General features: G+C 38.4%; 1 protein-coding gene across 1 annotated transcript in view; it reads right to left on the reverse strand.

Annotated features, from left to right (window-relative positions):
* C5H12orf56 (chromosome 5 C12orf56 homolog) overlaps window positions 1-17495 on the reverse strand; it is a 127875-nt gene that overhangs the window by 84693 nt on the left and 25687 nt on the right. The window contains exon 2 of the mRNA XM_043964892.1: window positions 2156-2315. Within this exon, the coding sequence (XP_043820827.1) occupies window positions 2156-2315 (160 nt within the window). The remainder of the gene's footprint in view (window positions 1-2155; window positions 2316-17495) is intronic.

The raw sequence follows: 17495 nt of genomic DNA on the forward strand, positions 1-17495 counted from the left end.
TAAGCCAACACTCTTATTTTATAGATAAGGACACTGAAGCCCAGAGAGTGTAAGTGGCCTCTCTGGGGTCATACATCTAATAAATGACAGAACCAGGATTTGGACCCAGATTCTCTAACTCCAAATTCCAACGAATTTCAGATCATCTACAAAGTAGACAGTTTCCTGGAAATTACTGCCCTTTTAATGGAAATTCTGATTAATCTAAGACCAAATGAATAGCCCATAGAGTTCAATTGTCTTGCTATGAATAGGCGCCAGTTTTCTTTGAAACTTGTGTTTGTCTATAGCCTGACAAGATTTGATCATAGGATTCAATTTCTTTTTAGCAATGTATTTTACCAGGAATAATCATTGAGAGTTTGATGAAGAATACTCAAGAAATAATGTGGAGTTATAGAACACCTTTGGCCATTAAATATTCATTTAAAGCATGGCATCTTCTCTCATATTATACAGGTAGATTTTGATGGTGCTAGTAACAATATGAATCAAAAGAAATTATTATTAATAACCAATAATTTGGGAAGATCCAAAGTTTCCTCTTTTTCTATAGTCCTCATTTCAAAGTTTCTCTCTCTCTCTCTCTCTCTCTCTCTCTCTCTCTCTCTCTCTCTCTCTCTCTCTCTGCAGGGCAATGAGGGTTAAATGACTTGCCCAGGGTCACACAGCTAGTAAGTGTCAAGTGCTGAGGTCAGATCTGAATTCAGGTCCTCCTGAATCCAGGGCTAGTGCTTTATCCACTGGGCCACCTAGCTGCCCCTAAAGTTCAGTCTTTTGATGGATATTATTGATAATGAGGTCAAATTAACTCTCTTCAATCTTGGTTGGACCCCACCCAACTTTCTACTCAGGTTCATGTGGGGATAATTTCTTTGAATAGACTGTTCAAGGTTGGAGATAATTTAGAAGTAAATGACATAATCAAAGTTCATTAGAATAGAGCTAGCCCCTCATTGTAATATTCATTGTCTCATTAACTGTTAACCAATCAGAGTTCATTGCCACCCTTGGGAACACTCTTCTTCCAAGGTCATAAAAGCTGTGAGCCCACCATCATAATTATCTTTGACATTCGAGAGGGTCACTGACCTTTAATTTAAAATGTTGGCATTATTAATAAAACGATTAAATTATCCAGAAATTATGACTCTTGAACTTTTTTAATGCCACACGAATAAAGGATAAACGGGCAAGTTAGTGTCACACAGAGGATGACTCTGTTAATGGCTACAATCTGTACCCCTAACCTAACTGGCTATGTGATTAAAAAAGAAAACTAATTTATGTATAGCTTTAAGACATTAAAAAATGCTTTCGGGGGCAGCTAGGTGGTGCAGTGAATAAAGCACCAGCCCTGGATTCAGGAGTACCTGAGTTCAAATCCGGCCTCAGACACTTGACACTAGCTGTGTGACCCTGGGGAAGTCACTTAACCCCTATAACCCTGCACAAAAAGAAACAAACAAAAAAATGCTTTCACAAACCAGTGAAGTAAGTAGTAAAAGTATTATGATCCCCATTTTAGATGAAGAAACCAAAATTTAGAGGAACAAAATAATGTAGTTGGGATATGTCAGAGCTAGAATTTGAACCTGTGCCTCTCCTGCCTCCAAGAAAGAGCAGCATTCTTTTCACTAAACTACAGTAGCTCATCAAAATACAGGCTGATGGGGGCAGCTAGGTGGCACAGTGGATAAAGCCCCAGCCCTGGATTCAGGAGGACCTGAGTTCAGATCTGGCCTCAGACACTTGACACTTACTAGCTGTGTGACTCTGGGCAAGTTACTTAACCCTCATTGCCCTGACCAAAAAAAAAAAAAAGTAATCTTAATTAATTAATTTTTTAAAAATACAGGCTGATCAGTGGTCAAGGAGAAGTGGGTGTGGTTGTCATTACCACCACAGGAAATGCAACATGTGTTTGCTTCTTCATAAACAGACCCCATCTATTTGGGGGGGGGGGGGGGTTGTGAGGCAATTGGGGTTAAGTGACTTGCTTAGAGTCACACAGCTAGTAAGTGTTATGTGTCTGAGGCCGGATTTGAACTCAGGTCCTCCTGAATCCAAGGCCGGTGCTCTATCTACTGCACCACCTAGCTGCCCAGACCCCATCTATTTTTGCACTATGTCTACATAATAATGTACTCCATACCTTTTTTGTTCACTTTTAAGCGAGAAAATGGAAATAGTAATTTCCAAGCACCTTTTACATTTCCACAGGGATTTTTCAAAGTGGTTAAGGAATAGACTATGCGAATGTGTTGGTTAATTTCTCTCTCTGGTCCATTCAAAAAGTCTGGATAGTCATCAATCTGAAAAACAAAAAGGAAATTATATGACTGAGGAAAAGCACAACTCTTTAATTTGTTCTAAAAATATTCTAAAATGCTTATTTAAAAAATGTTGTCCACATATGTTTTTGTCACTTCACTCTTCTTGTCTCTTTCTCTTTGTCTCTTTCTCTTTGTGTCTGCTTCTTTCTCTGTCTCTCTTTTTGTCTCTGTCTCTGTTTCTCTCTGCCTCTGTCTGTCTCCATCTGTCTCTTTCTTTCTTTATCTGTCTTTGTGTGTCTTTGCCTCTGTTTCTATCTGTGTCTCTGTCTTTCTTCCTCTTTATTTCTTTATCTGTCTTTGGATATATCTGTCTTTTTGTTAGTCTTTCTGTCCCTATTTCTCTCTGCCTCTGTCTCTTTCTTTATCTCTTCATCTCTGTCTTTGTCTCTGCCTCTGTTTCTATCTCTGTCTCTGTCATTCTTCCTCTTTGTCTCTTTATCTCCATCTTTGGATATGTCTCTGTCTTTCTGTCTGTCTGTCTCTTTCTCTCTGCCTCTGTCTCTGCCTAAGGTACCTTCACACTCAACTTCTCAGTTCCTTTATTCCCCTTCTGTTTACTTTCAAGAGCTAACTGTAAATGTTCCCAACAACAGTACCCACTGTACTTCTGACACCATAAAGCTGCTCAGCAACTAGTAATGTTATCTTTATTGAAATAATACCACTTTCCTTTTTAAAATGCACATACAGAACAGTCTCTATTAGCACTTCTTGATATATAGATTGAAAACTAGGCATCTCTAGGATGCCACTTTTAAGAGCAAAGGAGATAATAGAGATCCCCATAAGCAGTCCAATCAATCAGCAGGCACTTAGACCCTTCCTTGTGGGTCAGGAATGGTGTTCAGTGCTGAGGAAATGATGACAAACTCAAAACAGTCCTTCCTCCCAAGTAACTTACATTCTCACAATCGTGTAAAATACATGCAAGGGCACTAGGAGCTGAGGAGAAAGACCTGTGGCAGAAGGTGATGCTTGGGCAGTCTTGAATGATTCCAAGACACTGAGCTGAGAAGAGAGGGCTTTCCAGACCCAGGGAAGAACCTATGCAAAGACATGAACGGATCCTCCTGTCTGAGGAACACAAAGCAAACCACGTTGGGGACAGAAAGAGTGCATAGAGAGGGGGGCAGCTAGGTGGCGCAGTGAATAGAGCACCGGCCCTGGATTCAGGAGGACCTGAGTTCAAATCCGGCCTCAGCCACTTGACACTTACTAGCTATGTGACCCAGGGCAAGTCACTTAACCCCCATTGCCCTGCAAAAAACCAAACCAAAACAAACAAACAAAAAAAAGAGTGCATAGAGAGGAGTAACCTGGAAGAAGACTGCAAAGGTAGGCAGGCGCCAGACTGTGAAGAGCTTTAACTGACAAATGGGGGTGGAGGGGGGGGAGGATATATTTGATCCTAGAGATAATAGGAAATCACTGGACATATGATCAGATCTATTTTGGGAAAAATCACTCTTGTAATTGTGTGGAGAATGGATTAGAATGGGGAGAAACTTGAGGTGGGAGGAAGAGGGATACTAATTAAGAGGAGGCTGTTAGGCAGCTAGGTGGCAAAGTGGATAAAGCACCGGCCCTGGATTCAGGGGGACCTGCGTTCAAATCCAACCTCAGACACTTGACACTAGCTGTGTGACCCTCAACAAGTCACTTAACCTTCATTGCCCCACAAAAAAAAAAAAAAAAGAGGAGGCTGTCAAGATGAAGTCTGAACTACAGTGGTAGCTTTAGGAGTAGGGGGAAGGGAACAAATAGGAGAGATGTTATTGAGAAAGTAACAGTAAGACTGGGCAGCTGATGGGACATGTGGAGGAAGTGAGAATGAGGAAGTGATCATGACACCAAGGTCATGAACTTGGGAAGGTGGAAGGAAGAGGTGGCTTTGGGAGAAAAGAGCACGAAATCAATTTTAGACATGAGTTTGAAGTGTCTACAAGATAACTAGGGTGGCTAGGTGGTGCAGTGGATAGAGCACTGGGCTTGGAATGAAGAAAACTTATCTTCATGAGTTCAAATATGACCTCAGATATTTACTAGTTGTGTGACCCTGGCCAAGTCACTTAACCTTTTCTGCCTTAGTTTCCTCAACTATAAAATAGACTGGAGAAGGAAATGGCAAACCACTCCAGTATCTCTGCCAAGAAAAATGGGACAGAACAATAATTCCAACCAGTACAAAATGTGCAATAGGCAATTCTTGACAGGACTAGACCTCCAAAGACATGGGGACATACAACTCTACATTTATTAAGTGCTTACACTGTGTCAGATGCCAGGAATATATAGATAAAGAGACCAAACATATAAAATCTAAATTTTCTTTTATCTCCAGCATTTAGCACAGTACTAGGCACAAAGAAGACACTTAATATTTGTTGTATTGTTAGTTATATTTTTTTTTAAGTATTGGTTCCTGAAACAAGATGCTTAGAACAACTACTCACTTCCCACCCCCCAAATTGTCTTTTTTTTTTTTTTCAGAGCTCTATCCATTTCCCTTTTCCTCTCCCTCCCCCGAGCAATATCAGGGAGAAAGTCTCGATTTGGTGTTAATGGTCTTTGGCACCTTTTTTGTTTTTTAACACTTGCCTATCTTCACTTTAAAAGCTGGAATGCTGAGAGTTCCCTGCATCATAGAGCTATGGTCACGGCCCTATTGGTTACTAGAAATAGTTACAGCTTACCAGTGCCAGGCAGTAGACCAAAGTAGAGTAACAAAGAACATTAGTCAGCAAATATTAAAAATTGGACATCCTGAATCCAAAAATCAGGAAGGTTTCCTGTATAAGCTTCTTTCAAATAAGTAGAACTTGGGTGCGTATTTCCCTACAGTCTTTTAACTGCACCTTTCTCATCTTATTATGCAACTCAGAAATCAGCACAATAATATTGTCAATTAAAGCTAATGGAAGGAAATATTCCATAATTTAAAATTTAAATTGGTAAGGATTTTAGATGATGAAATGTATTCATTTAGATGTTATTACTTTAAAGTATAGACAGTAATTCAAACTAGAATGACAAGGCATTTTCTAGTGGAGACCATCCAAGGGCTAATTTTAGCAGATAAGATTAACAAAAAGTTTACCAATTTATTGGATATAAATGGATTCAATTTAACAAATAAACCTTAAATGTATGCTACTTGCAAGTCACTACAGAATGCTAGAGATAAAAAAAAATAAACATAAAACATTCTCTGCCCTCCAGGAGTTTATATTTTATTGGGAGATACAATGTGTACACAGAAAAGTAAATGCAAGATAAGGTGAAAAGTGAGAAAGCACCACCACTTCTGGAAATAAGAGATAACTTCATTGAGGAGAAGGCACCTTCAGGGAGCTGAAACTTCAAGACAGATTCTCTAAAAAAAAAAAAAATTAATTAAAGAAATGAAAACCCAGTTGAGCTTGATAGTTGGCAGGGATTTGTATCGGAACCATTTGGCACAATTAATTTCATGACTTCTTCCAGCAAAATCAACAGGTTGGAAATAGGAACAGAGAAAGTCAATAGCGGTGACTCAGAGTTAAGGTTGACAAGAAGTGAATAGAAATGGAATAAGGGGCTCAAAATGATTAACTGCATCAAACCATAGGATGAAGGTAAGGCCAATAGAAAGGTGAAGGTGATGGTTGGCATCAAGCATTAAGGGAGAGCACAGCTTTGTAGGTGCCACCTTCACAAATAGCAACTGAGAGGGCTGTCTGTTGAGGTGGCCTTTAGTTTCAGTCCTGGACAAGAGGGATTGGGACCCATCCAAAAATTTCAATCAACCACTAAGCATTTAAGTGCCCACTATATGTTAGGCACTGTCACAAAATAAAATAGTCCTTGCCCTCAAGGAGCTTACATTATACAAGGTAAAGAACATGTATACATATAAGTATTAACTTAATATAAATTATTTTTTTAATACAAAGTAATGGGAGGGGGTCTGGAACAGTACTAGCAACAGGAAAAATGGGAGATGGCACTTGAACTGGGATTTGTTTGGGGTTTTTTGTGGTACAATGGGGGTTAAGTGACTTGCCCAGGGTCACACAGCTAGTAAGTGTCAAGTGTCTGAGGCTGAATTTGAACTCAGGTACTCCTGAATCCAGAGCCGGTGCTTTATCCACTGCGCTACCTAGCTGCCCCTGATCATTCAATTTATTGTTTTCTTTAATTATATGTTTAATAATAATATAATAATTGTAAGTTATTATTATTATTATTATTATTATCAACCTGCAGGAGATCTAAAAAAACATCCCACCAAAGGTCCTTTTATTATCTTTCTATGGCATAAGTGTTCCTGGGCACTCGTGGTATGTTTCCTTAGCACCTAGACTCATGCATAAAGAAACAAAGATAGAGGAGTTGTTCAGTATTTGCTGTTTAATATTTATTGACCACTCTGCAAAGGCCTAAATGATGCAATTACCTCCTTAAACTACAATTCCTAGCAGTAGCTATTCCAAAAGCCTCCTGTGTTAAAATTACCCCTATTGAATGTAAATGAACAACTTGGTAACTCGGGGATCTGGCTTCTATCCATTTGATATGTTAATCCCTGTTGCAATCAGCTTATCTTGAGTACACAGGGATAAGTTCTCTGTTTACTAAAAAAGAAAGTAAATAACTTAGAATTTAAAGACCCGTGAAAACAAAAAAGAGCCTGGTATCCTAGCTACCAGGGAAAAAGAAGAGGAGTCTTTGATGTAAGAGGAAGATCTAGATTAGAATAGAAAGAGGATTGCCTACCTAGATAACCCAGGAAATAAAAGAAACTGAGAGATAGGGTATAGAAGACCAGACCTGTTCAAATCCAGCCTCAGACACTTACTAGCTGTGTGACCCTGGACAAGTTGTTTAACTCCACCTCAGTTCCTCATCTGTAAAAATGAACTTTAGGGGCAGCTAGGTGGCACAGTGGATAAAGCACCAGCCCTGGATTCAGGAGGACCTGAGTTCAAATCTGACCTCAGATACTTGATACTTACTAGCTGTGTGATCCTGGGCTTAACCCTCATTGCCCGGGGAGGCAAAAAGAGCTGTAGAAGGAAATGACAAACCACTCCAATATCTTGGCCAAGAAAACCCCAAATGGACTGACAGAGTCAGACAAAACTGAACAACTACAACAACAAAAAAAACTGACCCTATAGATTTCTCAAGGAGCCTGGCAAATGGATCCTAGACTGTAAATAGTCTTGCCTTGGACTTGGTGATGCAGTGGGTGGTGTTAGACTCGAGTCAGGAAGACCTGAGTTCAAATCCTGGCCCTAGATACTAGCTGAATGACATTGGGCAAGTCATTTAAATGTTCTCAGTCTCAATTTGTTCATCTGTAAAATGGCACTTAGCCATTTTACCTACAGTTGTTGTAAACCTTTAAACACTATTTAAATGCCTGCTATCATTATTGTAGTAGTAGTTGTTGTTATCTAGAGGAAATAAAAACACAAGTGAGAATTATCTCCAAAGCTGGACTTCATTTCCTGTCCCATGTAGCTGGCATCTACTCTGTGTGCTTGAGGTTACCAAACTGTTAAGAATGTATACCTATTTTGTGGGCAATAGGATACTACCACAGAAAGCAAACCAGACTAAATGGTAAAAGACCTGGGCTCTAGTCATAATTTTACCACTAACTAAATATGTGAATTTGGCAAATTAATTTTCTTCTCTGAATCTCAATTTTCTCATATGTAAAACTTGGATTACCTGCCCTTTCTACCTTGCCTCAATCAGTTAATCCACAAAGCTGGGGTACTAGAGGTACAAAGACAAAAATGAAATAGTGCCTTCTCTCAAGAAGTTTAATTCCATCATGAGACACATGTAGACATATAAGCATATATAAAATTTATTCCTTTTTTTTTTTTTGAGAAAAGGCTCTAGCAGCCGGGGTCAGATGGGGTGGGGAGTGGAGATAGTAATGAGAAAAAGTAAAATGTAGTGCTTGAGTTTTGGAAAAAAACTAGGGCTTTCAAAAGATGAAGATGAGGAGCAAGTGCATTCCAGGCATAGAAAGACTGGGGAATAAATGTCCTGCAATGAGGCACAAGGAGGTCAATTTGGATAGATAGGTATGAGACAGAGACATACAGAAACAGAGGAAAAAGGAAGGACAAACAATAAAAACAAATAAGGACTACTCTTCCAATAAAACGCTTCCCAAAGGCCAAAAACAATTGATGTTGATGCTTAACACTATTTTGTGGGTCCAGCCTTTCAGTGAGGCTACAAATCCACCTAAAAGAAATCATCTAGGCAACGTCTCTCCATACTGTAAATAAGCATATTTTAATAAACTTTTAAAAACTTGTCAAAAAATAGAGATATTGATTGATAGATTTCCTATGCTAAGCCCTATGCTAAGTACTGAGGATACAAATACATGCAAGCTAATTCCTACATTCAAGAAGCTTATATTGATTGGGGAAAGAAGCATTATATTATGGGAAGACAACACATATAGAGATACAGGAAAGGGATGAGTCACTAATGAGGAGAAGAGGTACCCAGGGTGGCAGACAACAAATTCAGACCTTTCCATTAGGAAAATTACTTTGGCATTTCTATGGAAGATAGGTTGTAGATCAGAACTGCTTCTGAAGATACCTATCCTAATGTTCTCTTCTATCTCGATACTAGCTTTATATTGTGGGATCTAGATAACATTGGGGGGGGGGGGCGGCAATGAGGGTTAAGTGACTTGCCCAGGGTCACACAGCTAGTAAGTGTCAAGTGTCTGAGGTTAGATTTGAACTCAGGTTTGCCTGAATCCAGGGCCGGTGCTTTATCCACTGCGCCACCTAGCCGCCCCTAGATAACATTTTTACTCTTACTTTTTAGTAATAGTAGAATAGAAGCACCTTGAGGGCAGGCACTATCTTCCATTTTGCATTTATATTCTCAGTGCCTATTTGAATTTCATTTCTTTTATGACTCACTTGTCTTTCCCTACTTCCTCACTGTTTTCTCTTTCTTCTGCCTTTATATTTCCTTTACCTTTGTTCCTCTCTCCTTTTCTTCTCTCATATCTGTGTGCTGAATAAGCTGGCAGTGCCACAGGCATGGCACAGTGCCATTAGTATAGCCTTGGTGCAAAAGTTGCTAAACCCTTCCCTTCTCTCCATTAACCCTGAATTTGAGAAGGTCTAAGAATTTATCTATAGGATATGTAATTGCTCTGAAGTTAATTTAGGGCTTTGAAGAGAGAGAATTTTTAATTCTCTCCTCTCTCTTGCTACTCTTTCTCCACACTCTCCCTTGGTGATCTCATTCCAGTCCCATGTCTTCAATATTCCCCTGTACAAATGACTGTGTCACCAGTCCTATCCAGCCTTGATGAAGAGTCCCAGTCTTGCATTTCCAACTGCCTCCACCATGATATCTTATAGACACTTCTAATTCAAACAGTTTGAGACTGAACCCATCATCTCGACAAAACAAAGGCATGAGGCATGAGAGAACAGGATGAGAACAGGCATTGGGAAGCAGCTCTGTTTAGTTGGATCGAAGAGTGCGCTCTTACTCTAAACTCTTAATTTTCTGTTTATGATACTGCTATCCTCCCAGTCACTCAGGCTCCAAAACTTGGGGGTTATCTTTGATTCTTCCTTCTCTTTTACCTTCCATATCTAAACAGTTCCAAGTCCCATCCATTCTATATCCTAAATACCTCTGATACCTGTCAACTAATCTCCATTCTCATTGCTATCATCCTGGTTCAGTAACTCATTTTCTCTTATTTGAACTATTCTAATAGCCTCCTAACTGGTGCTCTTGCCTCCAGTCTTACAAACCCTTCTCCAAACCATTGTTCACACTTCTGCCAAAAGGATCTTTCTAACGTATGGCTCTGTAGATCAGACACAATAGCTATGCTTGAAAACCTTCAGTGATTCCCCATTGCTTATCAAATAAAGCAAAATAAGCTCTTTAACTTGGCATTCAGCATCTCTATAATATGGCTACAATATGCCTTGCCAATCCTGTCTTACTCTACTGCTTTTCATGTACTCTCTGATCCAACTAAATTGGGTTGCTACCCAACATCTGTTCTCATCCTGCTATATCTTGCCTCCATGTCCCCCCTCACACACACACACACACACACACAGTCTTAGAATAGAGAATAGTCACCCTGCCCACATTTCTATCTGTTAAAAATCCTTCCTTTCCATAGGAAAAAAGGACCTACATGTAAAAAAAATATTTATAGCAGCTGGCAAAGAAATGTATAGCAAATATATATTTGTGTGTATGTATGTGTATATATGTATATCTATACATATACATATATATGGCAAAGAACTGGAAATTGAGGGGATAACCATCAATTGGGGAATGGCTGAACAAATTGTGGTATATGAATGCAATGGAATACTATTGTGCTATAAGAAATGAGAAGCAGGCAGATTTCAGAAAAACCCAGGAAGGCTTACATAAACTGATACAAAGTGAAGTAAGCAGAACCCGGAGAATATTGTACACAGTGTCAACAACATTGTGCATTGATCAACTGTGAACAACTTAGCTCTTCTCATCAATACACTGATCCAAGATAGTTAATTCCAAAGGACTCATGATGGAAAATGCTATCCACATTCAGAGAAAGATCTTGTAACAATTGGAATGACACCACCTGCTGGAGACTTACTGTAGAAAAGCTCCGCCATGAGGTGAAGATCTCTGAGGGCAAAACCATGAGTCTTTTCTTTGGTGTCAGGAAGTGACGTTTGCTGGTGGGAGGAAGAAGGGGGGAGGCTGGTGCTCTGATTCACTCTTTTTCCTGTGGACTCTGTCGGAGAGCAGAGCTAGAAATGTGCTCTCCCTTTAATAGAAAGATGAATGTAGGCCTTTCTCTCTCTCTTTACCAAATTCTTATTCTCCTTAATAAATGCTTAAAAATCTAATTCTTGCTAAAGCTTATAATTTATTGGCAACCACTCATTAGATATTTTAGACAGACTAGCTAGAATTTTAGTCCTAACAATCTAATGGAGTCTAAATGCTGGTCAAAGCATACTATCTTCACTTTCTGTATTCTTTTCATGGTTCTTTTCTTCTGTCCTGCTTCTTCTTTCCTAATGTGACTAATACAGAAATATGTTTTAAATGATTGCACATATATAACCTATATCAAATTACTTACTATCTTAGGGAGGGGTGGTGAAGGGAAGGAGAAAATTTGGAACTCAAAAATTTTATTTAAAATGAATATTAAAATTGTCTTTACATGTAATTGGAAAAAATAAAATACTATTTAAAAAAAAGAAATCTTTCCTTTCTATAAGAGGGCACTTTAGGTATATACCTCTTCCATGAAGCTTTACCTTGTTAAGGGTTAAAATTCTAGCTAGTCTGTCTAAAATATTTAATGAGTGGTCGCCAATAAATTATAAGCTTTAGCAAGAGTTAGACTTTTAAGCATTTATTAAGGAGAATAAGAATTTGGTAAAGAGAGAGAGAAAGGTCTAGATTCCTATCTATTAAAGGGAGAGCGCATTTCTAGCTCCCTTCTCCGCCAGAGTCCAGAGGAAAGAGGCCCGAGACTCCGCGCCTGTCTCTTCCTTCCTCCTCCCACTAGTCCGCGTCACTTCCTGATACCAAAGACAAGACTCCTGGTCTTGCCCTCAAAGACCTTCTCTTCATGGGCAGAACTCTTCTACAGTTAGTATCCAGCAGGTGGCGTTATTCCAATCGTTACAGTCCCCCCTGTTGTTCCTCAAGAAGCAAAATGTTTCCTTGACGGAACAGTAAAAAGAATATAATAACTATTGATAACTAATAATATGTGAACAACAATATAGAAAAGGAAGAGAGGAAAGTTTTGTCCAGAGGGGCGATTTTTTTTTGTCCTCATGAACTGACGCTTTGACATTAGTCTTGCAAAGGGAGGGCCTCTGCAGAGAATACATATTACAGATGGTGTATATTATAACAGAAAGAGAAAAAAAAAAAACAAAAACAAAAACAACAAATCAAAACTGTTCATTTAAAGTCTCTGAAAGTCTTTTCTTAGATGTCCTCTAGGTGTAGTCGTGGAATGGAAGTCTTTTCAGGGGTTGATGTGTGGATACTGGTAATCAGCCAGGAAATTTCCTACAAAATTGAGCTTAACACAACTTTAAAATAGCTTTGTCAATAATCAAATCAAACAATGAAAGTTCTCAAAAACATGTCTAAGGGAATTCAGAATCTTAGTTGTTACACATGAAACATATAATAAAACAAAAATTGAAACATTCTTTAAAATTATAATATTACTATAGTCCCCCCCTTATGGAGGGTAATTGAGAAGACAATTGCTGCGATATTAATTATTAAAAATAATTTTTTATCTTTGTTTCATCACTTTTTGCATCATCTGCCTAATTATCCTCATGCCATTATGAGAAATTAAAAAATCTAATATAATTGGTAACAGATGTCAAGGCCAAATTCAACACTGTATTTATCATGACACCTGAGATAATTATGGGGGTTACCATAAAAGAACAGAGAAATGATGGGATATGAGCATTCCCACACTTGAGCAGTATGTACTGCCCATACAGTATGCCAGGCTTAAAAGAGGTGGATGGAATATATGTCCATGCCACCGAACATATTGGAAGAAACTGAGTCAGACTTAATCAGATGCATGGGATTGAGATGTCCATGGCATCAGGCATATAGGAGGGAGCATAGAAGCCAGGTGTAGAAGTGAGATGGGTGGGATCAATACTTCCAGCCATCTGTACAATATTGTGGGGAAAAATAAAATAAAATATTAAACCAAGAGAATCCAACCTCAACATTTGTCAAAAGCCGTTCCCTTGGCCATACCTTGACTTCATGCATGTCTCCCCTCATGTGTATTCCTCTTGTGATTGGATGGCATCTGATAACTCAGAATAAAGGCAATTAATGTCTTAAATGATAAGTTCCCATAATCCAAGTCTCATATGTATTTAAAAATTGAGGATAATAAATGATTGCAAAAAATGTGAATACATCTTGACTCAGAACACAATATATAATTATGCAACAATTTCAAATAATACCCCTTTTTTAAAAACTTAGTATACAATTACTTTTGTGAAAAATCTGAATATATTTAAATACAAGTTAAAGCATAACAGAATCTCAAAGAACTTTTTTTTTGAAAATAGAAAACTTTTACAAATGTTCCCCTCTTTTTTTTTTTTTTTTGGGAATATGCTTATCAAAAATAATACTTCTAGAATCAATTTACACTTGCCATGGCAACCAATTTGCCAGGGAAATGCTTTAAAGAGTTTGATCAAATAATCAGTTGAGAAAAAATAACAAAAACAAACAACTCAGAATATGGGAGCACAATACTCCTAGAATTAACATTGTATAATAAAATCAAAACCATCTTGCAATGTTTCAAAATTAGATAGACAAATGAATAGAAGAAAATACACATGGAACAATAAAAGACAATGAAATTCAAACTAAGGAAGTCTAAATGAATGTGAACTTAATATTAATAAGAGTATTATAAAATATAAACTTGATCACATGACTATAAAAAGCTTTTACAAATATTCTCCTTGTTTTAAAAACTAAATATAAAACACAATCTCAAAAGCATGAAAATCTCTATGAAAATAAACCCATACCATTAATTTCAAAATGTATATGTAATAGCATAGAAATCCTATGTAACCTCTGAACTGATATTAATACTCTGAGTGAATTCAGAACACCTTTGATTCCAATATCTAAAATCCCCAATACTCATATCAATACCTTGCTGCTTACTTCTACATTTCTGTAAAATATATACCCTTCCATGGCAAAAGAGGCAGAGTCTTGAACTATGTTGATTGTCATTCTTATTCAGCTTAAGTTTTTCTTCTTTAACCCCTCTATATTGTCTGTCAGTCTTTTCACCATACAAATGCTTTATAAGATTACTAATTAAAGACAAAAGCAGGTTAGCAAAATTATGAACAAAACGAGCATATCTGGAATTTAAAGAGTTTTCTAAGATTGTCTCAAAAGCACAGCCAGGCCGGGGAAGGGCTGAGCCTGAAGCTGCAAATGCAGGTAGAAAAAGTTGAGCATGCGCATCAGATCTCTGGACTTCCCAGGCAGGGGAAGCAATGGGCTTGGCCATAGGAGGAGTAGAGGGTGGGGTCTGGAGAGGAGGGGAGGGACCAGAGCAATTTGAATCAGACTTGATTTTGAACTCAGGCCTGGATTCCTCTTCCCCCACTTTGCCTCCAGGTGCTAGGGGATTAAAAGCTTCTAGAGGGTGGGTCATTGCCTCCAGGCATGCAAAATTAAAGCAACAATTACTGTTAGAACTGGGAAAAGCTGCAGGAATCTCTTCAGGTTTCTCTGAAAAAGCATGGTTGGGAGAGGGAGAGATATTTCCTTGTGTGAGTAAGTTGCTGGCTCTTTTAACAAAAATAAAAAGAAAAATAGAAAATCCACAAAAACAAAGCATTAACATGATCTTATCTCCCATTTGTCTGGTTAAACAGACCAAAATCAAAAATAGGATAATTAGGGAGTTTAAAAGGTCCATTCGAAAAAATTCAAAGGAAAAACACAGCCAGTACACCAGTACTTAGCAGTTAAAGGGAGAGGGAGGGGAAATTTCTTACCCAACCAGCAGATCAGAAGAAGACTGAGGGTTAGCTTTCCTCTTCGTGGTCAGCCATCTGTTAAGGGTTAAAATTCTAGCTAGTCTGTCTAAAATATTTAATGAGTGGTCGCCAATAAATTATAAGCTTTAGCAAGAGTTAGACTTTTAAGCATTTATTAAGGAGAATAAGAATTTGGTAAAGAGAGAGAGAAAGGTCTAGATTCCTATCTATTAAAGGGAGAGCGCATTTCTAGCTCCCTTCTCCGCCAGAGTCCAGAGGAAAGAGGCCCGAGACTCCGCGCCTGTCTCTTCCTTCCTCCTCCCACTAGTCCGCGTCACTTCCTGATACCAAAGACAAGACTCCTGGTCTTGCCCTCAAAGACCTTCTCTTCATGGGCAGAACTCTTCTACAGTTAGTATCCAGCAGGTGGCGTTATTCCAATCGTTACAACCTGATCTCCAACCTAGAAGTAATCTCTTCCTTCTCAAATTTCTATTGTACTTTTGCACACTTTTTTATATTTATTATATTAATTTTATTGTTTAAGTAATTGGAGGGGCAGTAGGTGGCACAGTGGATAGAGCACCGGCCCTGGAGTCCTGGAGTCCTGGAGTCCGGCCTCAGACACTTAACATTTACTAGCTGTGTGACTCTGGGCAAATCGCTTAACCCCAATTGCCTCACTAAAAAAAAAAAAAAAAAGTAATTGGAGAGGTTGAGGTGACTTAGTAAATAGTCAGCCTCCCATTCAAAAAGACATGGGTTCAAATCCCTCCCCCAATGTATACTGTATAAGTTTAGGCAAGTCATTTAACTAAGTACCTCTATCAGACTATAAATATTAGTAGACATTCTCAGGGCCAATTAATTCAAGGTCCAGTTGTTATCTCTAGCTCAATAGTAATTGTGTATTTGTCTCACTTCCTTTATTGGGTTATAAACATACTCTTATCTTTGTAGTCTTGGTGCCTTGCACAAGTAGGTGCTTGATAGATGTTGGTTAAATTGAATTGATGGCTGTATTATAGAAGTCCATGATCTCAAATAGAAAATCTGGCACTTTTCCAAGCAAACAATTGCCCTGGTCTCACCTCCATCTCCTCCCCAGACTAAAGCTCTGAGTCTAGGAAGCAGCGGGTAAGAAAGAAAGCTATGATTTCATCATTTGCTGCTTGGATATGTGAAGTTCTTAGACATTCGATAATAATTCTATCTAGATTATACATGGGCAAGTCTTCAAATGCCATAGCACATTCCTACTTTCATTTTCTGTTTATTGTGTATCAATAATCCAGAGGCCATGTCTAGGAAGAACTAAATTGCTCAGGTCTGTACTCCCTGAGATCATGCCTTCTCACTTCATGCCATTTTCTACTCTGCTGCTAAACTCATACCATCCACCTCTATTCCTCCCTTTTCACCTCTTGCTCTGATAATTACAATCACATAGATGCTAACATTGCATCTGAAAAACTGTATGTCAATTGCCTGCCCTATAGCTCCACTCACCATCCCTAATGACCCCCCCAGACCAAAATATCCTTCCCTGGCCAGAATACCCCCATTAGAATGTAAACTCCTTGAGGGCAGGCACTGTCTCACTTTTCTTTTTGTATCCCCAGCAATTAGCATAGTGCTGAATTAATGATTTTCATTTATTTAATACGAAATCCATCTCTAGATCCCAAAGTTTCAGCACTTTCTTTCTCCTGCCCTCTTCTTACCTTTTGACAACCTTTCCTCCCCACGCCCCTCCCCCCACACCTGGCACCTTGTTGTAAGCATCACAGTTCCATTATGCCACCTCTACATAGTATCATTCCTTGACACGCCCATGCTCCAAACATTTTTCTGCTTTCTCCTTCTTCCGCCCTTCACTATCAAAACTCTCATTTCACCAGCTTTCTACCTGGTACTCTCCATCCTATTTTTATTATTCAGTAAAGGAGTGCTATAATTACACTGTGAAAATGACCAATTTTAAATACACCAACACAATGATCAACTTGATTCCAGAGCACCAAGAATAAAGGATGCTATCCACCTCCTGACAGAGAAATAATGAACCAAATATACAGAACAAGACACCCATTTTGGACATGGCCAAAATAGGAATTTGTTTTTCCTTGACTTTGAGTATTTGTTACAAGGGTTTTATTTTTGTTTTTTTACTTTTAGTTGGAGTAATAGAAAACATTTTTTTTAAAGTTTGCTAATTAAACATAATAAAACTTAATTTCAAACATTCCTTTGTAAAGGAGTGAAAGCATTTCTGCCCTATTCCAAACACCCTTAGTAGCTTGCCTTTTCTACCTCCATAACATCTCTCAATTCCATTCTTTTTTCTCTACTTAGATGATTCCCACCATAATTCAAGATCTCAACACCTTTCACCTAGACTATTTCAATGGCCTGATGATTGATCTCCCCCAAGTCCCTTTCTTCACTCCAATACACCCTGCCAAAGTGATTTTTATTGAGCACAGGTCTAAGCATGTTATTTCCCTATTCGATAAATTCCAGTGTCTAATATAAAATATGAACTCCT

The sequence above is a fragment of the Dromiciops gliroides genome, chromosome 5 (assembly GCF_019393635.1).
Source record: "Dromiciops gliroides isolate mDroGli1 chromosome 5, mDroGli1.pri, whole genome shotgun sequence".
NCBI classification, from domain to species: Eukaryota; Metazoa; Chordata; class Mammalia; order Microbiotheria; family Microbiotheriidae; genus Dromiciops; species Dromiciops gliroides.